The sequence below is a fragment of the Cyanistes caeruleus genome, chromosome 29 (genome assembly GCF_971803275.1).
Source record: "Cyanistes caeruleus chromosome 29, bCyaCae1.hap1.1, whole genome shotgun sequence".
Lineage (NCBI taxonomy): Eukaryota > Metazoa > Chordata > Aves > Passeriformes > Paridae > Cyanistes > Cyanistes caeruleus.
In genome coordinates, this window is record NC_141729.1 from 2,810,022 (window position 1) to 2,832,466 (window position 22,445).

General features: G+C 50.3%; 1 protein-coding gene across 3 annotated transcripts in view; it reads left to right on the top strand.

Moving 5' to 3' along the window:
* DPYSL2 (dihydropyrimidinase like 2) overlaps window positions 1-22,445 on the top strand; it is a 56,425-nt gene that overhangs the window by 23,292 nt on the left and 10,688 nt on the right. For all 3 annotated transcript variants that reach the window (XM_023940709.2, XM_086865697.1, XM_086865696.1), the window contains 6 exons: window positions 12,100-12,264; window positions 13,005-13,066; window positions 14,100-14,180; window positions 15,021-15,089; window positions 18,971-19,091; window positions 22,188-22,344. In XM_023940709.2, coding sequence (XP_023796477.1) covers window positions 12,100-12,264; window positions 13,005-13,066; window positions 14,100-14,180; window positions 15,021-15,089; window positions 18,971-19,091; window positions 22,188-22,344 — 655 coding nt within the window. The remainder of the gene's footprint in view (window positions 1-12,099; window positions 12,265-13,004; window positions 13,067-14,099; window positions 14,181-15,020; window positions 15,090-18,970; window positions 19,092-22,187; window positions 22,345-22,445) is intronic.

The window sequence follows — 22,445 nt, forward strand, 5'->3', positions numbered from 1 at the left end:
CCTGTGCCACCCCTGTGCCACCCCTGTGCCACCCCTGTGCCTCCTGTGCCTCCCCTGTGCCTCCCCTGTGCCTCCCCTGTGCCTCCCCTGTGCCTCCCCTGTGCCTCCCCTGTGCCACCCCTGTGCCACCCCTGAGCCACCCCTGTGCCACCTGAGCCACCCCTGTGCCACCCCTGTGCCACCCCTGTGCCACCCCTGTGCCACCCCTGTGCCTCCTGTGCCACCCCTGTGCCACCCCTGTGCCACCCCTGTGCCTCCTCTCCCATCTCTCAGCCTCCTGGCAGCAGTGATATTTTTTAAAGAGCAGGTGAGGGGTCCCTCTCTGTGTTTGTTTTGACCCATTCTACTCCAGCCCCTCCCTGTGCAGGAAGGAGGGGGTGGGAGCAGTTCCACACCTGCTGGGGCCTGGTTTAGTTCTGAACACACGAGTGCTGGAGTGGCAGCAGTCCTGACAGTGCAGATGGGACTGACCTAGATTTTTCCATGCCTCCAAAAAGAGGGATTTATTTCAGGAGAAATTAACCCCTGTTGTCTTTTGATGCAGTAGCACTTAATGCCTCTTATTCCATTTAATGCTGGGGATCAACGGTGCCGCTTTCCCTCTGCCTGGGGAAGAGTTCTTTTGTTTGAGGAGCTGCTTTGAAGTGCTTTTCTTGCAGAGTCACAGAATTGTTGGGTTGGAAGGGACCTTAAAAATAATTTTTTTCCACCCCCTGCCATGGGCAGGGCACCTTCCACTATCCCAGGTTGTTCCAAGCCCTGTCCAGCCTGGCCTTGGACACTTCCAGGGATGGGGAACCTGAGCCAGGGCCTCCCCACCCTTGTAATAAAGAATTTCTTCCTAATACCTCATTTAATCCTGTCCTCCTTCAGTTTAAGGCCACCCCTATTTGTCCTATGACTACATGCCCTTGTGAAAAGTCCCAAAAATCCCCAGATTCTTGCTTTCTGTGCCCAGTTGTGTCATCCCAAAGTTCCAGGCCTTAGAGATGACACAGAAGTAAGGAGCCAGTGGATCCTCTGTGGTGTGCTTGTGTCTCACCCAGCCACTCAGATCAGTGGAAGATGTACACGATGTTTTTGTGGGGGCAGGTGCCAAAGTTGGCTCCTCCAGGTCTGCTGTGGATGGAAAGAAAAAAAAAATAAAAAAAATCATAAAAACCAAAATGAAATTATCCACCTGGCTTCATCTAAGATCATTAGGTGCCTGTGATAGTTTTTCAGGGCATGTGTGTTACACCTTGCTGGATAAAGTGTCTAAATGACCCTCAGGTCTTGACAAGGTCTTCAGAGAAGCAGCAGGTGGTGCCTCCAGCTCTTTCCTTGGCCTCTTCTTCTGGGCAGGGAATTTTTGCCTCCCCACCAGTGTCCAAGCCCTTGGCTGCTTTTTCCTTCCTGTGATCTTGACTCAGCAGAAAATGCCCTGGCCAGGCAGGAGCTTTCAGCTCTCCACGTTGGAAATGAGCTCTGTGTGCCACGGGAGGGAAGCAGGTGGAGCCTGGAAGAAGCAAAGGCTGTAACCAAGTGCAGGATTCCCCACTTGGGATGGATTTGGAGTGCTGCCTGTGGAGTGGGATTTGATGTCTTCGATCAGCAGAGCCTTTTTCCCCCTCTTTCCTTCAGCCTTTGTGCTTTCAGAGTTCATAGATCCCATCTGTTTCTTAGAAACTGCATTTTTTTTTTTTTTTTAAATCTTTCTGGTGAGAGGGAGAAATGTTTGAGGAATACAAATGAGCTCCTCCTGTCTGGCACACTTTAATCCTGCTCAGGAGCTGCCAGTTGTTAGCAGCTTGGGGCTGTGCCTGCATCTTTTCACAGCCCTGGAAGGCCTGTGCATGTGCAGGGAATGCAGGGATGGACTTTTAGGGGTTATGGGAGAGCTCTTGTCTTCCCTTGGAACGCTGCAGTTGGGATTGGGACCCCCTGTGTGGCAATGGGAATGCCATTCCATTTCTCCATGCTGGTAATGGGAGGTGGCTTTGTTGCTGAGGGGGTTGTGGTTTTAATTCAAATTAATCGAGCTCACCTAGAGCCTCATATCTAAGTAAAAAGTGATTATTTTTATGAAGAGCTACCTGAGAAGCTGATGTGGGCAGCTGGGGTGGTTTGGCATTTAGGGGAAGAAGCAAGGACATAATCCCTGTCCCTCCCACTTGGCAAATCCAGAGGAAAGTGCTTTTGGCTTCCTCTTTTAAGTAAAAGAAGGAACTTGCAGATTTCATGTGCAAATAAAAAGTGGGAAATGCTTTGGTTGGTTTTCAGGGCCCACCAAAAAGAGGCTCAGCTTTTGGAAGGTTCCCTTTGCCTGGGTGTGTTCCCACCACGAAGCAGCTCCATGTGTGCAGGGTGGGTATTTTTGGAATCTGGGGGACTCCGAGCTGCTGTTTTACATATGAATGAAATTCCCTGGTGCAGACTCCAGGCAGCAGGAGCTGGGGAAGGAGTTCCTGAAGAACCCTCCCAAATTATTGCAGAGCGCTGAGTTGGTGCAGGGAAAGGGGGAAGCTCCCAAACTGCAGCACACTGAGTGGTTTGTGCCTCCAATTTGGGGTTCTTCATGGGCCTGGCAAGATTCCAGGCTCCTTGAAAAGTGAGGCAGGCCTGGTTCAGCAGCCAGGGGCTGTGACACAGGATTCTCTGTTCAGATATTCCAATATTGCTTTGAAAAATCTCTCTCCAGAGTGGGTGTCAGTTAATGATACTTCCCAGCAGGCTTTTCTTTACTTCAGATAAGATTTCTCAGGATTAGTATCAGTGTCCCAAGAGAAGAGTTTGGCTACTGATGGGCTACAAAGGACTTTTCAGCCTGATGGGCAGAGACTCTTTTTTCTACTGTAAATGAAAAAAGTTTTGGGGAGTCTTTGTAGCACAGCTGAGAAAAATGTGGGTGTGTAGGGTGTTCTTAGAGGTGGAATTAGGCTGTGGAAGCAGGACCAGAGTTCAGGACTCTGAACCAGTCAGCCTTTCTGCAGTGCAAACACTCTGCAGTAAAGGGGAGGTGGCAGCTCTATGGAACAACTCCCACTGAGCCACATCCAGGGGCAGTTCCCACTGTTCATGGAATCCCAGAACGGTTTGGGGTGGAAGGGACCTCAAAGTCCATCCAGTGCCACCCTCTGCCATGGGCAGGGCAGCTCCCACTGTCCCAGGCTGCTCCAAGCCCTGTCCAGCCTGGCTTTGGACAGGGATGGGGCAGCCACAGCTTCTCTGGGCAGCCCGTGCCTCCCCACCCTTAGAGGGTTTCCTTCTCATGCCATGTTTGAGACAGGAAATTAAACTGAGGTGTAGGAAGCAACAGCTGCCCCTAATGACTTGGAAAAAAGCACAGATCTTGTGTGTAAGAATCTCCCAAACCAGTTTGCCACAGGGTGGGTGTCTGTCTTTGGGTGGGCAGCCCAGGAGCGGTGCTTTGTGCCCCAAACCTCCCTTCACTGATCTAGGGAGACAGCAGACAGCCTGTGAGGCTGGACTGGGCTGGCTGGGAGCTGGAGGAGGTTCAGCAGCTGGGGAACGTGCCACAGGTTCTCTGTTTAACCTGGGGATCATCTGGTTAGGACCTGCTGCAGGTTAATGATTTCAGCATTAATAACGAGAACAGCAGCAGATGGGCAGGTGTGGTCAGGAAATGGCTGTGTCAGGGGGGGATGTGCTGCTCCATCCGTGTCCTTTGTGGAAAACAGGTCCTGCTGCACCTCCAGGCCACATCCCAGCGTGTTTCAGGGCTGATCCAGGCCTCCCTCCCTGCCTGCAGCTGGGAGTGAGAGCTGACAGTGGGAACAGGAGGGGGACTCCGGGGCTTTGGTGGTGATGGGTGCCAGCTTCCTCCTCAGAACATGATGTCACCTTGTCACAGTCACGAGGAGAGGAAGTGTCTGGTCCTCATGCAGCCAGGGGTGATGTTTCTTTGGCAAACACAGGGCTCTTCTTTCCCCCATTTCTTTCACAAGCTGTAATAATAAAAAGTGCTTGTATAGAAGCAGAGCTTTTCACATTTAGTTTATTTTCTGGGGTGGGGAACCGACTTTTTTAATCCCAGAAACTCTCAGAACCACTACAAATTTCCACTGTAAAAACTGGCATCCTGCAGTCGTGTTCATCTCCAACACCCCTGAGACAGCCCTGGGCCATGAAATGAAAGTGAGAATCCAAAACTTGGTGATAACAAAGCAAATCCAGAACTGTTCCAGCTTCCCAGCGAGTGGAAAAAGCCTGGGGGGCAGGACACATCTCCAGTGACCTGAGAGGGACAGAGCAGGCTCACTGCACGTGTTCTTCTGTCCTCCTGTGTCTGATCAGCTCTTGCCCCTTGGATGTGTTGTTAATTCTTGTGTTTTGTCTTGGCTTGAAAGCCGTGGCTACAAACTGAGGTTTTTCTCCATCCCAGTCCCTCAAGGTTTGCAGACCAATTCATATGGAAGCCTTTGAAGTGCTCTTTTCATGGCTTTCAAGTGGGGAGTAATGCCTAAAAGAAAGGATAAATCTTGGAACCGCTTAAATGTCTCTTTTGAACTTGGTTCTCTTCCCTCTCTGCCATGGTGACCTCCTGAGATACAATAAATGCACAATAAACCTGTACTGGGGAGAGATGGAGCCTTTTTTTTGGATCTGCCATTCCAGCTGCTGGGGAGAGTTATTAATTCTTGTTTGAATTCTTCATGTTTGTGTCCAGCCGGCCTCAAATTGGTAATTGTGTTTTGGATGTAATCAGCCAAAAGGGCAAGAGAAATATCTGGATGACATCAGTGAGGGAATAAGGGAACGTTGCAGTCTGAAAATGTAATCAGTGGATGTGTCTGATTCTTCTGAGCCCGGTCCAGCTTCTGATTCCTCTGCATCAGGTCTTATAAAGTGGATGTGAGCTGACAGAAAACAACATGTGATGTCATTTAGCCTTTACTATGGGCTTGGCAGGCATGTGCAGCCCTTGGGTAGTTAGTTATATTAGCACCATAAATGCTGCTCTGTGCAGGGCTGTAACTCTTCAGAATAATCTCTTTATTCCGGTATCTTTGCCTGGTGGGGAGGGAACAAAGAATAAAATACTGTGGGAATAAATCCCCACAAATACACAGAGCTGAAATCTGGTTGCTGGAGCCAGGATGTGAAGAAAATAATTTGTTTGATTTCTCATCAGCTGAGATGCGTCAGGTCCATGGAGCAGTTCCCTTCAAAGCGATTTTGTGGCTGTCCTTCCTTTTCCCAGGTCAAACCCATGACCCAGAGCGTGGTCTAGAGGAAGGATTGGGATGGGGTCAGAAAAAAGGAGGTGTGAGACTCTTCTGGATCGTTTGATTCGGGATTTTTGAGCTCAGAGAAGGGCTGAGGTCTCTGGATGGGCTGCTGAGCTGGAAATTGGGGGTTAATACTTAAATGGGAATTTTTGCTGCTGGAAACAGCTTTGTTACTGGATGAGGCAGCTTTTGGTAGCTCAGTTCCTTGGCACAGAAAAGGGTCATGATACATAAAGGTGTGGAAGGGGTTGTGATATTTTACCAGCTGAGAATTTGAAGCCTCTGGATGAAATAAGGTTTGTGATTATGGGATAATCTTCCATGGGTCAGTCGAGGGCCTGACTTTCAGTTCACAGAGATTGATTTTATTCCTTTTGCTCTCGCAGAATTACTCCCATTTCACACCAGGAAATATTCCTGCAGCCACAGGCTGACAACTCCAGGCTTCTAAGCAGGGACCTGTGCAATTAGCAGGGCTGAATTTAATTACAACCTCTCAATAAAATGGCTTGTGACAGAATGTACAACTCCATAAATTCACCAGATTTCATCACACACAGTTGCTGTGGGGATTAAGTAGTATTAAACAGGCAGATGTGTTTATAGTGATCAAGCTGCTGCTTAAAGGTTTGGGTAGGGGAGATCTGCCTGCTAACAGTTGAGCTTAAATGTTAAGGATTTTCACCTTATAAACTCCTCTTAAACAATAGGAAAATTTAATGGTGGTAGGAGCAGGAAATAATGTGTAAAACTGCAGTCTAGAATAGCAACTGGAACCCTGAATACATGGTTTTTATTGCATACACAATTTTGGTAACATCTGACCCTAATTCGTGTTTATATTGTCCATTTCAAACAGTTTTTCTCCTTCCTGGTAGTGGCATTCATGAGCTGAAGGCCCAGAAAAATTTCATGCATGCTTTGGATGACACTTAATTAAACCAGTTGGAAAAAAAAATCCTTTCCAGGGGAAAGCTGGGCTATTAATAGAAGCTCCAGGAAGGGGCTGTTTGCAAGCCAAGGCCTGCTCGACTGAGGCAGGATGCAAAAAAGAAAAAAAAAAAATGTACATGCCACAATGCCAGGAAGCTATAAAACCCATTAATCCCCACCCATGAGCACATCCATCCCAAAAGCTGAGTTTTGTTTTCAAGGCAAGGCAAAAGAGCTGGATCCAGCTCTCCCTCTGAAGCAATAATTCCTCTGGAGCTTGGCAAGGGGTCAAAAATGTAAAGGCATTGCTCTTAATTTGCTTTTTTTAACTGGAGATTCCAAGTGCCAGAAAGAGATCACGTGGGATTTTTCTGGCTCTGGTCTCAGAGCATCCTGAGATGCTGGGTGATCCCTCGTGCCCAGGGTGCCACCCTGCTCCAGGAGAGCTCTTCAGCAGCAGAAAGCCCCTGAGTTTGGAAAAGGGAGGCAAGATGTGATGCAACATTTCCTAAAGCCACCATTTAAAGCCTGGCACCATTTTCAGAGGGCTGTGGAAGTGGTTTTGAAGTCTGGGAGCAGCTGGATGAAGACAAGGAGATGTTTCAGACCAGTCCTAACTTTGTTTTTTAGGCTGCCCTTTCTGGAATCAGTTGCTGGACTTGATCTGTGTGGGTCCCTTCCAGCTCAGGGTATTCCATGATTCTGTGAATTGGGTAAAAGAGCAGTAGGAATGATCTGAACTTTGAAATTACTCATGTGTGTGTATGGGATTGTGCTGGGATGTGATTTCAGTGCAGGTTTGGTGTTAATACATGATAAGAATGTGTTGATAATTGCTGCTGCTAGCACTTCCACCCCGTGTAGATCTCCCCATGCCCTGTGTTAAAACAACACTGCTTTATTTTCCCCATCCTTGGAGCATTTAACCCATTCCCCTTAAGTTTTTTGCCTTCCCCTTTCATTTCACACCCAGACATCTCCCCAGAAGCATCCAAGCAGTTTGGCCCAGGAGAGCCAGAACATTCCAGCGTGGCTGGAGAGGCACACGGATCACCCAGGCTTCTTGTCTGCCTTTAATCCTGAGCCGATTAATCTGCCCGAGGAGCAGGAAAACAGCCCTGCCTGGGAGCTGGAAGGCTGGGAAGCAGGGAAGCAGGAGCAGATGCACCTTGTAAGCCTGTGCAGGATGACAGGAGAGCCAAAGCAGGCCTGGGAAGGGTAATTAAGAGTCTGGGTGATTAGGGCTGGAGCATGTGGGTCCACAGGTGCTCAAATCCCTCTGCCCTCAGAGGGAGGTGAGAGCTGGGATTGTCTGGGAGAAAGACTAGCCAGGTGTTTTGGAATCCTGTCGCTGTTTAACAAGGAAAAAATTAGATTATTTGTAATGTACAAAGTAGTTTGTCTCTTTCTTTTTTTTTTTGTTTTTTTTGAAGTTCCTTTGCTGGTGTAACAGCCTTGCCTGGGCTGCTGCATTTTGGGTTCTGCAGCTCAAAAGGTTAAAAGATAATTAAAAGATAATCTACAGAATGTTTTCTGCTCATAGCTGTGAAACCAAAGTAACCCTGAGCTTGGCTTTGCCCTGTGCCTTGCTGAGAGTGTGTTTAGTAAAGAGAAACATTATGATTAGGCCTGAATTTCACTCAGATTCAGGGAGCCACTACAAGGTTCACAAAACTATTTAGTTTCTCCTTTGAAGATTTCAGCACTGATGAAGTGATTCTTAAATTATCTTTTCCTTTTTATTTTTTCTGTTTCCCTCTCCGTTTAGTTTCTGTTTTTGGGACAAGCTTTGAGTTCAAAAATGAGCTGGCAACTTCCTTCCCAGACCTCAAGCAGCTGAATTCATTTGCAGAGCAAAAAAAAAAAAAAAAATCAACAGCAGGAAGCAAACATCTGGGCTGGGGAGCAGAGCAGATCAAGGCAGTGGTGGTGGAGGGAATAAAGGGGTGACAACAGCCTGGGTCACAAGAGCTTGTCCTGAGCGTGGGGCCACCGCAGGGAGCGAGCACTGCCCCTTCCAGGGCTGCTGGAAGGATGGATGGGGCAGTCCCAGGGAGAAGCAGCTCTGTGGGGTTAGCTCAGCACTGCTTTTCCCATTCCTGGGAATTCTCCATGGAGGAACTTGTGTGGTGGGCCAGCCCTTGTGGCCGAGGTGCTGGGACAGATGGTCCCCAGGGGTCCTGCTGGGAGCCTGGGGCTGTGGGAACGCCGTGGGACGGAGCCTCCTCAGCTGCTTGTGCTGCTCTGGAGCGCAGGGACCTGAAAGAAAAAGCTTTTTGTTTTACTCTGAGCTCTTGAGCTGTGCCTGAGGGCTGGAAGAAACCTCTCTGAGCTGCATGTGGGCAGTTCCTGGCCATCTCAGCAGGCAGAAGCTGTTGCAGAGCTCAGTCCTTTCCAGAGCAGACCTTGGACTGCTCTCTTTTCCTGCATCTTTACTTACATTTTTACTCATTTGCTCCCCCCAAAACCCCACCCTTGCACGGAGGGATGTAGGCCACGAGTGTTTGCCCCCTCCCATTGCAGAGAGGATGGGAGAATGGAGGAGATTGCTGCCATTTGTGGCTGAGTTGTCTCCAGAGCAGGACTGGGGATTACACCCTCCACGCCTTCTGTGCAGCATGCACTGGTGCTGCTGCTGCCTGTGCTGTGGCAGCAGAGCTCCCCTCCTGCCCCAGGGGCAGCTCTGGAGGCAGATCAGCCTGCCAAGGCTGGCCCTTGCAGGAATGTGCCCTGGGAGAGCTGTGATAAGCTCATCCCAACCCTCTCCTGGAGAGACACCCCTTGATGGGCCCATCCCCTCTTGTCACAGTGAGCTGTCCTGCCATGCTTGGTGACTGGGCTGATCCTTTGTAGCCCATTGGTTTCCCCAGGTACCACCCTGGCTTTCCCCTATAAAAACCCATAAAAACCCCAGCTCCTGCCCAGTTCAGGGGGAGCTGCCATCCCTGGCTGCCCTTCACAGAGCTGCTGGACAACAAAGGCTGTCTCTGTGGGATCGCCACATGCAGCTCCTGTCTCTGTCTCTGAGTTGGCCTGAGATAACCTCACAAGCAGAGCTGGAATCACTGGGCTGGGATCACTGAGCTGGGATCACTGGGCTGAAATCACTGGGCTGAAATCACTGAGCTGAAATCACTGAGCTGGAATCACTGAACTGGAATCACTGGGCTGAAATCACTGAGCTGGAATCACTGAGCTGAGATCACTGAGCTGGGATCACTGAGCTGAGATCACTGAAATCACTGAGCTGGAATCACTGAGCTGGAATCACTGAGCTGAAATCACTGAACCGGAATCACTGAGCTGAGATCACTGAAATCACTGAACTGGAATCACTGAGCTGGAATCACTGAGCTGGGATCACTGAGCTGGAATCACTGAGCTGAGATCACTGAGCTGGGATCACTGAACTGGAATTACTGAGCTGGGATCACTGAACTGGAATTACTGAGCTGGGATCACTGGGCTGGGATCACTGAGCTGAGATCACTGAGCTGAGATCACTGAGCTGGGATCACTGGGCTGGGATCACTGAACTGGGATCACTGAGCTGGGATCACTGGGCTGGGATCACTGGGCTGGGATCACTGAGCTGAGATCACTGAGCTGAAATCACTGAACTGGGATCACTGAGCTGGAATCACTGAGCTGGAATCACTCACAGCCACAGGCTGCCCCTTGCTGAGGTTACCCTGTGGCCAGGGGTCACCAGAGACCCCCAAAGGCCATCCCTTGTGGGAGTGCTCCCTCTGGGAACGCCGTGGCACCCCGGGGCAGACCAGCCTGGCCACCACAGTCAGGAGCAGGCCCCCAGCCCTGGGCATGTCCCTGTCACCGTGGCTGTCTCCTGGTGTCTCTGCTGGGTCCTTTCCCCACCTCCCTTCAGGGCAGTGTGGTCCTGGATGCACTGCTCACCTCTCTGCTTTCCTGCTGAGCCTGGGGAGTTTGCTGTGTCTGTCTGGCAGAGCTGCTGTGGAGAACAAGTGTGCTGTGTTTTGAAGGGGCTGGAGGGTGATTTGGCTGCCAGGGAGCTGCCACAGGGGATATTCCCAGCCCCTGGAGCTGATTTCCCTGCACACTTGCACCACCACCTCCATCCCTGGCTCCTGCAGCCAGCTGTGGTTTGGCTTTGGCAGAGCTGGTGGAGCACCCACTGCCCCCACCAAATCCATCAGCCATCCCTGGGCAGGGCATGAGGTGAGCTGGAGATAAAGCTCTGATCCCAAACACCTCAGTCATTCCTGAGGGCTCCAGAGCCATTGCCAGGGGCTCAGCACTGGGCTCTGAGGGCTCTGTGTTAACCCCTTGGTGCCTCCAGGCACGATTTCCCAATGCCCACAAGCCATCCATCATCTTGGGGCTGACAGAGCTCTGAGGGCACCTTTAGTCTCACATGGAGATGGATTTATTCCTGTGATTTGTTAGAGATTAAATGGGCTTTTTTTTTTCCTTTTTAATTAGACATTTATGTAAACCTGGGCTTTCTCCATGTCCCATTGGAAAAGCAAAGGGAATGTTATTTTTCTCCTTGTCGTTCATTCCACTTAAGCTAAAGATTAACTTTGGCAGAGCGACAGGGGCTCTGTACTGGCCAGGAAACAATTCAGGCTGGAAGTTAGCAGAAGGTTTCTGACCACTGGGGAGGAGCAGATCATGGAACAGAAATGCAGTGATTTTTTAAAAAAAACGGGTCAGTTTATTGTCTGGTTATATCTGGGCTGCTTTTCCCAGTGCTGGTGTAAAGCACATCGTTGATGTGGTGCCAGAGGGGAGGCACATTTCCAAGATTTGTGTGGTGGGTGGGGAGGGAGCAGAGACCACCAGGCACTCCTGATCCCCCGAGCTCCCAGAGCTGCACATGGTGTCATTCCCTTGCTGTGACGCTTCCAGGGGAAGAGCCTTGTGGAAAAGCTGGGATATTCTGTCTCCCTGTGCAAAGGGGAGAGGTGGGAGGTTCCCTGCAGGTTTGCAGCAGGGTTTGGGTGAGCTCTTGGCTTTCTGCAGCTTGTGCACAGCTCTGGCTGAGATGTCTCTGCTGCCTCGGAGGCTCGTGGCTGCTCAGGAGAGCTGGGCTGCCTCTCCCAGTGGGAGTCTGGTTCTTTAGGCACTGCAGAACCAGTAAATCTCAGCTGCTGTGTCTGCGTGGGGGTGAGGCAAAGCTCTGTTCTGCCCTGGGGGCGAGTGGAGCCCACGGGCTCTGTCTCTTATCCCAGCTGTGACTTAGAGCAGCCCTGATCCTCACCACAAAGTTAAAAATAAACTGCTGGGATTTCTCTGCTGAAAATTGAAGCAACTTTTTATTTTTCTGTGTGTTTTAATGTAGACTCAAGCCAGGCCCTCTCCTCCTCCCCAGCAGTGCTTGCCCAGTTTGTGACCCTGAAATCCCCCAGGCTTTTCCTACTCTCCCAGTTCAGCACTGGAGATGCTGACTTGCTTCTTTCATTTCTCCGTGCCTTTTGAGACTCCATGTGCTCAAATTAAAACCAGGAACACTGAACCTTCAGATCCAGGTCCCTTGTGTCACCCTTTGAGGCTGTCCTGCAGCTGCCTGTGAATCCAGCTGCTGCTGGATTTGGTGTGAGGATCAAGCTGAGCAGGTGGAAAGGCAGCAGGACCTTCTCAGTGTCAGAGAGATCTCTCCAACCACAAATTGGTGCTTCCTCCAGTCCTCTGGAAGGTTGGGATGTGTAGCACCAACAGTTGTAGTAAACAGGTTGTAGTAACAGCTCCTTTTCCTTCAGCTGCTGCTCCACAATCGACTTCCCTGGCCACATTCTCCAGAAACCACTGAGAAATTTCAAACTTCAAAATATTTTAAAGGGGAGGGGGATGCCTTGATTTTGCAGCAGCCTCTGCACAGCTGTGCTTGCTGTCCTGGGCACCCAGGAGCTTTCCTGCACCAGCCACTCACCGCTGCTTTGGTTGTCATTCCCAGTTGACCACGTGGTTCCCGAGCCTGGGACCAGTTTGCTGACGGCGTTCGACCAGTGGCGAGAGTGGGCAGACAGCAAATCCTGCTGTGACTATTCCCTGCACGTGGACATCACTGAGTGGCACAAAGGTGTCCAGGAGGAGATGGAAGCTCTGGTTAAAGATCATGGTAAGCTCAGGGAAGCTTTGCTGCTCCTTGTATTTCAGGATCTCCTGCTGTTTAGGGCTGTCTCTCATTTTACTTCTAATTTACTTTTAAATCCCAATAAAGCTGTTTTGGGGCCTGTTCTGGCTCCTTGAGAAGGTTTGGGCAGTTGGGGTTGCAGGGGGCTCGGGTTGGGGCACACAGGTGTTCCAGAGGTGAATCTCCTGTTTTTCCCATGCTGTGTTCAGTGGAGGCCCTTTGGGTTCCTCAGTGCCCCTGGTGATACCTGCAGCCACTGAAGTGCTGTCAACAAGGGAAACAGGAGCCCCAGGAGGACCAATCCAGCTCTGGCTGCTAAAAGTGAAGAGCTGAATAAAATTACCTCATAGGTTTTCCCCCCTCTTTAAGTCCTTGGCGTTTCATCCTCAGGCTGGAGTAATTTTCCATCCTGTTTGTAGTTTCAAACCCCAGCATTTTATGCCCTTATGGCAGCTTCCCACACATGCTGGGTGGGAGTTTCTACTGCTTCCAGAGGCTGGAGAGGGAAAGGCAGCTTAGGATCAATGGGTCAGTTTGGACACATTCCCACTGTTCTCCCTGGAGGTTGAGAGGGTCACCCAGTCTCTGCTTTGGTGTGAGATGCATTTCTGCTTTTATTTTGTTCCTCAGCCTCCCACAGCGCTGAATCCATGGAATTATTGCTGGGGGCTGATTTGGGGGTTAAATTCCATGGCTTTACCTGCAGTGTGCTCTCTTTTCCCCAGGTGTGAATTCCTTCTTGGTGTACATGGCTTTCAAAGATCGCTTTCAGCTCAGTGATTCTCAGGTAGGAAGGAAAGCTTTGTGTTCCATTTGTCACAAATAAGTGTTTAAATTCAATATCCTGGGGTCTGACACTCTCTCCTGGTTCCAATCTTTATGTGTGCCACAGCACCCACAGCTCTGGTTTGAAGATCATATTTTTAATTAGAAATCAAACCCAACCAACAGCAAATCCTGAAAGGCTTGGCTGAGAGGAGCAATGGTAAAACTCTCATTTGGAGAGGTCAGAGGTTTTATTCCAGCTCCTTTGGGGCAGAATCAGTGGCAGTTCTATGAATTGCTGCTTTATGCCTCTGCACAGGGCAGGACAGGGAGATCTCTGGGCTCATTACAATTATTCTGTTCAGAAGCTAAAACTGATCCAGAGGTGGTTTTTGGTGGTAGAAGCACTGGGACGTTAGAGAGGAGTTAATTGCCTTCCTGTTTGCCGTTCTGGTGGGCACATCTGGGCACATTTAGCTGTTCAGAGGGGCAGTTAATGAAGTTTCTGAAGGTGTAGGAGGAGAGGAATGCCTGGGAGTGGCGTGTGAGTTATCTCTGAGCATTTTGATGAGGGAACACTGATGGCGCCAGCTGGGGTTACTGGGCCTGAGCCCTCCTGGACTGGAGTGGGAAATCAGCTGCTCCTGCTCCAGAAATTGCATTTCCATGGAGAACCTGCCCCCACCCCTCAGATACAGGGGATGTTTTTCATGCCAGGCACTAGGAAATGAGACATCAAACAGCTACAACTCTTCAAGTCCTTTAAAATCATCCAGCTGTGGGGTTTGAGTTGTTGCTGTTTCTTCCTCCCATGCTCCAAACCTGCCACTGGATAATCCTCCTTTGCCACACCAGCAGCATCCAGCTGTAGAACTGGGAAATCCAGTGGCAGGCATGAAAATGGTTTGTAACCCTCCAGTAAACCACATCTTACATTGCTTAACGCTTCTCTTTCTCTGTTCCCTTCTGCCAAAATCTGTTTTCTGAGGGGGTCTGGGCTGTTTGCCCTTGCAGCAGGTGTGTTCCTGTTGTGACTTGTGCTTTGTGCCCCCCAGATTTACGAGGTCCTGAGCGTGATCCGGGACATCGGTGCCACAGCCCAAGTGCACGCTGAGAACGGTGACATCATTGCTGAGGTATGGCCTGTTTGTTCTCAGAGCTGGTGCCTTCAAACACTCTCAGGGCTTTAAATTCTGACTCCTCCTTTGCAAACCGAAAGCCAGCCAGGCTTTTGGGAGCGTGGCATGGCTGTATGGAGGGCATGAGCCACAGTGCAGCATTTGGCACTGATAAAACAGGGTTTTGTGGCACCTTTCAGCTTGGGGTGGATATTGGGCATCTCTGCCTCTCTCCCCTGAAGTGAGAAGCTGGGTGTGACTGTCACTGTGTGCAGCAGGAAGTAAAAAGAAGGGGAGTGGGAGGGGATGTAGCTTCATACAGTTTGTGGGGTGCTGGTGTTTGGGGTCTGTTTATCCTTCCAACAGCAGCAAGGGAGAAATGTTAATAATGTATCCAATTTAATCTTATCTCCAGCTCATTTTGTACACTCAAGCACTCAAGAGGATTTCTGTGTTCTCTGGCTGGGCGAGAGCCTGCCCCAGTCCTTGAGCCCAGTTGCAGGACGATTTTTTTCCATGAGTTATCATTTAGCCACATCTTAGAGATGATTTTATAGACACAAATGAGTGCTGAGAGTCAAGGGGGCTATGAACCCAGTGTGAAGCAGATCCAAATAAGATGTTTCCTTGACCTCCTGTGAACAAATCAGCAAGGTTTTGTGAGCTCTGGTTATTCTCAGTAAGGGGAGTTGGACAGGACTCTCTTGCAGGGCCCTTATGCAAAGCCCCATGTGATTTTTAGCCAGCACAGATGCTCAGGATCTCACTCATGCTCCTTTCCAACAGCTGTGTGTGCTGCAGAAAATACTCCTTGTTGCTTTAAATCTCATCCCTGCTCTTTTTTCTTTTCTGCCTCAGGAGCAGCAAAGGATCCTGGAGCTGGGGATCACAGGCCCTGAAGGGCATGTGTTGAGCAGACCTGAAGAGGTGAGAACTCCCCTGCCTTTGCATTTATCCCCTCCCCAGTTTAGAACATCTCTGCATCAGTGATGAATGTGGCTGGAAACAGGACTTCTTCCTGTTATGTTGGTGGAATTCTGCTACTGTCCTTTCTAGATCCAGTGTCTTGGGCTTCTTTCTTGGTCACTATTTGATCAGACTTCCAGTGAATTAGCAGAATTTTTTAGTATATGCCCAAATCCTGACATTGTTTTAGCTACTTCCATAGCTTCCATTACTGTGACATTTGAGATTTTGATGAAATTGAGATGATTTTTCACAGCAATGGATTAAGTGTTTGCTGAAGGCACAGAAAATGTACCAGAGAGGGGAGGTCATGCTCAGGCCTTAGCCCAGCACTTGAATATAGCTACCCTTCATACTTCCCCATGGATCTCTCCAGGGATGAGCACCCCAATCCCTTTAATCCTTTGAAGTAAATCCCAGAAATATGAAAGAGCCTTCAAACTTTGCCTTTGAGGTTGGTTCCCGTTGCACTCTTCATTCACAGTCCCTTGCTGTCTGGGACACCTCACTGTGGCATTCCAGGTCTGTGGGGTTCATCTGCTCTGTCCAAGCAGCTCTTTTTGTCCCTCCAAGATCCTGGGGCTTTGCTGCCTGCCAGATGTGGCAGCTGGGAGCTGGGGCTGTGAGATCATCCACACGTGCCCCTCATGCTCCATTTCCTCCCTTTGGTTCAGACAAGCAGCATCCAGAGGCATTTCAGTGGGAACATAAATCATTCTCTTGCCTGGGGGGGAAAAAAAAGCTCCACTTGGGCAGTAAGTGAATCCTCCCAGAATCTGTGTGTGGCTCCTGGAGCTGGGAGCTTTCGCTTCCTGAAATTGTGAGCAAACACTTTGCACTGAGCTTTCCAGTCACCCATCCAATTTGTGTTCTTCTAACACGTTTATTTTTTGGCCTGCATCAGGAGAGTGGGAACAGATGCTGGTGTGACACTTTAGGGAGTTCAGTTTGTGTTGTTTTCAAAGGAGGGCTGCTCTTACCTTCAAGGATCTGGACATCAAACCAGCCAAGTTGTGTCTGGCTGTTTAAGAGCTCATCCTTCACGGAGCTGGAGCTTTCAAGTGTGAGTTGTGTGGCTCCCAAGTGTGGATGGGTTGTTCATCTGTGCAGGATTGTGCTCTGCCTCAGTACAGGGAGGTAAAAAGGCAGCCTGAGGCCACGTGGCTGCGGCAGATGAGGCTCAGTGAAGCCTCTCCCTGATGTCACACGGGGCAGGCTGTGTGCAGCTGAACTCAGCTGTGCTCTGCCCAGCCTTGGGAAGCGTTTGGTCCAACATTCTCCTCCTTGAAAGTCATAGGAAACAGAGCAGGAAACGATGTCATCTGGCTGCCTCCCCTCCCTTTCTGCAGCGCGGGAGTGACTCGGTGCTTTTAAAAACATCCAGCTCCCCTTGGGCTGGCTGGTGATAGAGGCCAGATTCCAAGGGTGGCAGCAAATCCCTAATTCCTGTTGACTTCAGCAGAAGTGGATGTTTGTTGTATCCCTCTGGGGTGCTGTTGACACTAGAATTGGCTTTTCCTGCTGTCCCTTAGGGAACACAAAGCCCATCCTGAGGATGGTTGGCATCTGTCTGGAGAGCTCCTGAGTTCAGACCTCCATCTACAGCAAACCAGCAGGAGTTGCTGAGCAAGTCTAAAGCATTTATTAACTCAAAACTCCTACTCATTTCAGGGAGAATTACACCAGAGTAAAGCATTCAGGGGCTGGCCATGTGCACTTGTGTCTCAGAGTGCACACATCTGAATTCCCAGGCTGGCAGGAGGCTCGAATCGAGGCTTGAGCTGACTCAGGGGTTCAGCTTTGCTCACCTCTGTCACCTGGGCTGAGCCAAGTGTTCAGCATGTTATTGCAGCCAGAAAACAGGGCCTGGCTTGAGACAGCACCATCCCAAGTCAGCCTCACCCATCACTTTCTGGAAAACTCTCCCCCTCACAGCTCAGTTCATTCTGTGATGACTTTTCAGAGCGATCCATCATTTTTTGTTTTTATTTCAGCCACAAAAACGCTGGAAGCACAAGCAGTCCAAGTGCTCCAGGAAATGTCTGTCTGTTTTTTTTTTTTGGGTTTTTTTTTTGTTTTTTTGTTTTTTTTTGTTTTTTTTTGTTCTGTTTTGTTTTTTTTCCAAGAGAACTGCTGTGCTAGGGCTTCTAATGCATCCTGGTAATTGCAAACATTCCCCCTTGGACTACTTGTTGGGTTATTGTTATGTGCCTGTCACCATAGCATCTGGGCACAAGGCAGGAATTCAGCAGCCTTGTTCAGAAAATATTCTCCTGCTGCTTCACAGTTGCTCAAACGCCCTCTGTCCAAAAGTCTGAGGGTGTGTGTTGTTTTATCCCTGCTTTGCCTGCAGGGAAACTGAGGCACGGAGTGGCAGTGTGGTTCCCAGGTGCTGCAGAGCCATGCACAGACCTGTTCCAGTGGGGAGTTTGCAAAGGGAGGCCACGGCCTGGAAGCTTTGGCCTATCTGAGTCCTCCCTTTGTCTCTCAGAAGGGACAACTGGGCTTTTCTTGGCTCTTCCTTGCAGCCCTTGTGAGTGCTGCTGGCATTTGGGTCCAACATCCTGGAACAAAACCCTCCCTCACAGCCTTTCCCATTTGCCTGTGGCAGCTGAGGCAGAAAACAGCCCCTTGTGAGCATCCCCTGCCTGGGGCTGTGACCCTTTGGGCCCCAGAGAGCACCCTGCTGACTCTGGGGGACTGGAAGCTCCTGGCTGTGGTTCTCCTGGAGTGTTCTCTCTGCAAACAGGGCATGGGTGCAAGTGGTGGCTTCTCTGGCATGAGCAGAGCTATTGAGGACACTTGGGCATCAGCCTGGCCACGCTTCCCTACGCTGGGGGTTCTTTTCCTCCAAGCACTGAGCTGAGAGCCAGCAGGATCCCAGGGTGGTTTGGGTAGGAGGGAGCTCAAAGCCCACTCAGTCCCATCCCACCCCATTCCAGGATGCTCCAAGCCCTGTCCATCCTGGCCCTGGACACTTGCAGGGAGGAGACACAGCCTGTCTGGGCAATGTGTTGTGGTCCAGACGCTGATGATTTGTGGCCCTTGGGCTGTGATCGGTCACTGCAGAGCAGATTTTCACAAGTGCTGAGTGTGTCCTGACCCAGAGCCCATGGGAGAGCTTCTGGGAGCCTCCTGCCCTGGGGAATCTGCTGGGGGATTGCTCTGGGTTTGTTTCCTCTGTTGTTTGCTTGGAAAATGTCCGTGGCAATGCTGGCAGCAGTGAGCATCACCCAGCTGCTCAATCTGTCCTCTGGATCCTCTGGTTAGGACGTGTGATCCATAAAATCAGAGCGATGCCCATCATCCTGAGGCTGCAGTTACAACGTGACCCTCAGTGTGGCTGAGCTGAATTCTCTGTACACATGCAAGGAAAAGCAGATGATTTATGGGGTGGTTCTCACTCTGTCAGATCCCAAGCCAGAGATTGTAGCAGAGGGTACAATTTAGGAGGCTTGTTTGCAAACGTGGCTTACCAGAGTATGTGCTGCAGCATCTCCCTTCTGCGTGGGCTGGAGAGGGAGCTGTTTCGTTGAGTCAACATCTGGTTGCTTATTTTTGTCTAGGTTAAAGAAGGGGCTTAATCATTCTGACCCCGAGCACCTGGAGTGGTGTTTTGGTTCAGGCAGAGAGGCTCTGAAGCAGCCAGGGAGAGAAGGTGGTAATGAGAGGGGATTGCAGCTTGATGTCATTTAATTGCTGTGATTACACTGTGCCTTTCCAGGCTCAGAGGTGGGAAAGGCCTCGTGTCTCCTGTGCTCTGGGAGAGCAGGGTCTGTGCCTTCTGAGGGTGACTGGGTGCTCTTGGGTGTCCCTGACCTGCTGCCACCTCTGTTCCTCAGGTGGAGGCAGAGGCTGTGAACCGGGCAATAACCATTGCCAACCAGACCAACTGCCCCCTGTATATCACCAAGGTGATGAGCAAAAGTGCTGCTGATGTCATTGCTCAAGCCAGGAAAAAGGGTAAGTTATTTCCTCCTTAGCTCATGCACTTCAGCTCCTGCCAACATCAGCTTCATCCCTACAGGAAAGGTTTCTTTTTCCAGTGTTACTGTCCAGGCTCTTTTTAAAAAGATCCCGAGCAAATCCTTCTGCCTCATCTCCCACAGACAAGGATTGTGTCAGGGCCAGGAGCTGCTTGTTCTGCTCAGTCCTCAAGTTGACTGTTCACACTCATCCTCCCCCAGCGAGCCCTGTGCCTTCATGATCCCACAGATCCATTCCATGCTCTCTCCATGTCGTGAATCCCCCTAGAGACCACAACTGGGTCGTCCTTCCAGTTGCTGTGGTTTTCCCTTGGTGCTTTCTGCTGAGCTTCCTGGGCTCAGCAGTGATTCCTGGTGAGGTCTTGGCTCACAAGCCCTGTTGTATTTCACTTGAATAGCCAAAGAGGCCCAGCAGTTCCAGCTGCCTGCTGTGCTTCTTGCTTGTGGAATAGATGCTCTCCATGTGGTGTAACTCATAGCCCAACATCCCTGCAGGGATTGGAATCAGCAGCCTGGGTCAGGTTTGGGAATTGTGACTGCCTCTGATAACAACTCTGCTCGGGGATGCTGCAAGAAGCAAGACTCAGACCTGCTCTGGATGCTGCTGCCTGTGTCTCTCCTCCTTACTGAGGCTTGTGAGGGAGCTGAACTGCTCTGAGGGATGCAGGAGCTTCCCCCAAGCCCTGCCCCTGCTGCCTGGCCCTCCAAGGAGTCAGGATTGCCTGCACAGTGAGTGCTGTCTGCTGCTTTATCCTGTGACTAAAGCCTTCAGTTCTATTTAAAGCTGCTCAGGTTGGCTGAGTAACCAGGAGGGATGATTTACCCCCTCTTTCCTCACAAGGCTTGGATTTAATTTCCTGCAGCCTAAAGAAGCCTGGATGGGTATGCCAATGACATCACTTTCCATCTGGGTGTTTGGTGTGAGAAGAGCTGATTCCCAGCAAACAGGTTGGTGTTTGTGCATCAGCTCAGGAGTATTTTGGTCTCATGATTCCTGTTATGGGAGTTGGTGAGGAGGACTGATCTTCAAGGCTGTTTGTGGAAGCAGCTCAAGCCATTTGGAATAAATCTTTCTCTCCCAGCTCCATCAGAGGGGATAATCCTGAAGGAAGATGCATCAACCCAGCAGTGTGGCTGCACATTGCTTCCCCCCAGAAAAGAATTTGATGTGGTGGTGCAGCTGTATCCTGAGAGCCAGGGAAGCCTCTCCCCTTTTCCAGATAAAACACTAAAGGCATGTGCCCCACAAAGGTGGAGCACCAACGGCAACACCTTCTTGCTACACTCAGTGTCCTGAGAGCAGCAGCTGCAAGGGGTGTTGGGATGAGGGACCACACACTTGGATCACAGAAAGCCATAAAACACAACTTGGCTGGGGTGGATGTTACCCTGCCTGCGAAAGGTGCTGGGATTGTCCCAGATCCACAGGGCTCACTTCACTCAGCCTCCTGAGTGAGCCAGAACACGCAGTTTTCATCCAAAATGCCTTTTCTCCTTATAAGGAGAATTTGGGGTATAAATGGTGCCCCATCCTCTGTTCCTTTATTGAAATGACTCGAGTTAAATGCTGTGCAGTAACCGAGGAGGGCCACACACACTGGGCTTGCCCTCCCAAACAACAGAGGAAACAGAACCGAAGACTATGCAAGGCAAAAACAGACCAGGATTGATTTGCTGAATGGAAAAGAACGGACGTTATTTAAAGCCAGATGTTCCCAGTGGCTTTTGTATGGAGGAGATTCCCTGCAGACTCCATGGCTGGCAGATCTGGGACCCGAAAACATCACTCCCTGCAGAACAATACCCCCAGTGTGCTGGACCACAAGAGGCCTCCCGTTAATAGCCAGCGTGTGTTTGGCCTTGTCTTGATTTCAGAGCCCTGTCTGTGGCCAGTGATGTCAGGAAGCCTCTTCCTCTGCTCCTGGGAGCTCTCTGGCAAAGGCTGTTCCTGCACCTCCTGTGTCAGCAGGGTCCTGGGAGCAGCATGGAGCCCGTTAATCATCGTCCTGCCCCAGCTAGTGGGCTCTTGCCCAGCTCTTGAGACCCCAGAGGTGTAACAGCAGCTCTGGCAATACAGTGAAAGAAATATTCTCTTTTCACTGGGCATGGTGAAGTGTGAGACCCTGCTGAGCAGCTCTGCATTTCCCTCTGCCCATCCTTCCTGACTGAAGTATTTAGGGCTGGCATCTCAGCCGCCCACATCTTTGGCAGGCAGATCCAAACCCATGGAGTGCCTGGGCTGGGGAGGCAGCTGGGTGGGCACAGAGCAGGTTTTGGTGAGGTTGCATTTGGTGAGCAGATCCCTGGGACTGCCAGCTCGTGCTGCTTTTGAAGTTGCAGCATCTGCTTGGAGTGCAGATGGTGCTGCTGCCTTCCAGCTTGCAGAGTATCCTGCTCTTAAGGATCTGCTGCTCCTTCATGTGGTTCCAAAAATGTTAATGAGGAGGAAGGATGCACTGGTGGTGAGTGCACTGGACAGTCAGGAGATGCAGTTCCATTTCCCAGTTCTGCCACTGTGTGCCCTAGGGGGATCACAGAGTTCCCCTGAGCTGCATTTGTGAACCAGGAACTCTGATATTTCCCCTGTGATGAGCTTCCTTTGTATGCAGAAAAACTTTCCTGGCAGGAGTTTTCTCCCACCTGCTCTATGCACAGACCCTGCTCCAAGAAACCTGGCCTTGTTTAGAAGGTCTTTAATTCACACTAATTTATAAAGCCTCTTTTCATTCTTTTTCTTGCACATCTCTTCTGGATCAGACTGAACCTCCTCATGCCCTTACAGTTTCCCTCTTCCACAAAGTTCTTGGCCCAGGATAAATAAAATAAATATAAACAATAAAACTAATCTTTACAGTAACTATTTCAAGGACAATCAATCAGTGCCAGCTTCTGCAGTTGTGTAAAGGATTGTGCACATTTTGCTGCTCCCACCTTTGGTCAGTGGCAATATCTTTATTTAATGCTTCAGAGGAAGAACCAGGCAGCCCTGCATGCGTTCTGCCAGGAAGGCAGGCTGGAAATGCACATTCCTTGGTGTTCACAGAGGGTTTGTGTGTGTGTCCCTGTCCCACAGGCACCGTGGTGTACGGGGAGCCCATCACAGCCAGCCTGGGCACCGATGGATCCCATTACTGGAGCAAGAACTGGGCAAAGGCAGCAGCTTTTGTTACATCCCCACCGCTGAGTCCTGACCCCACCACTCCTGATTTTCTCAACTCCCTGCTGTCCTGGTGAGTAGAGCTCTGTGTGCAAACAACGTGTGATTCACCGGGAGAAAATGAGTGATAAAGTAAGGGATGTTGCTGCCAGCAAGCAAAAGCTGTTTTACCTT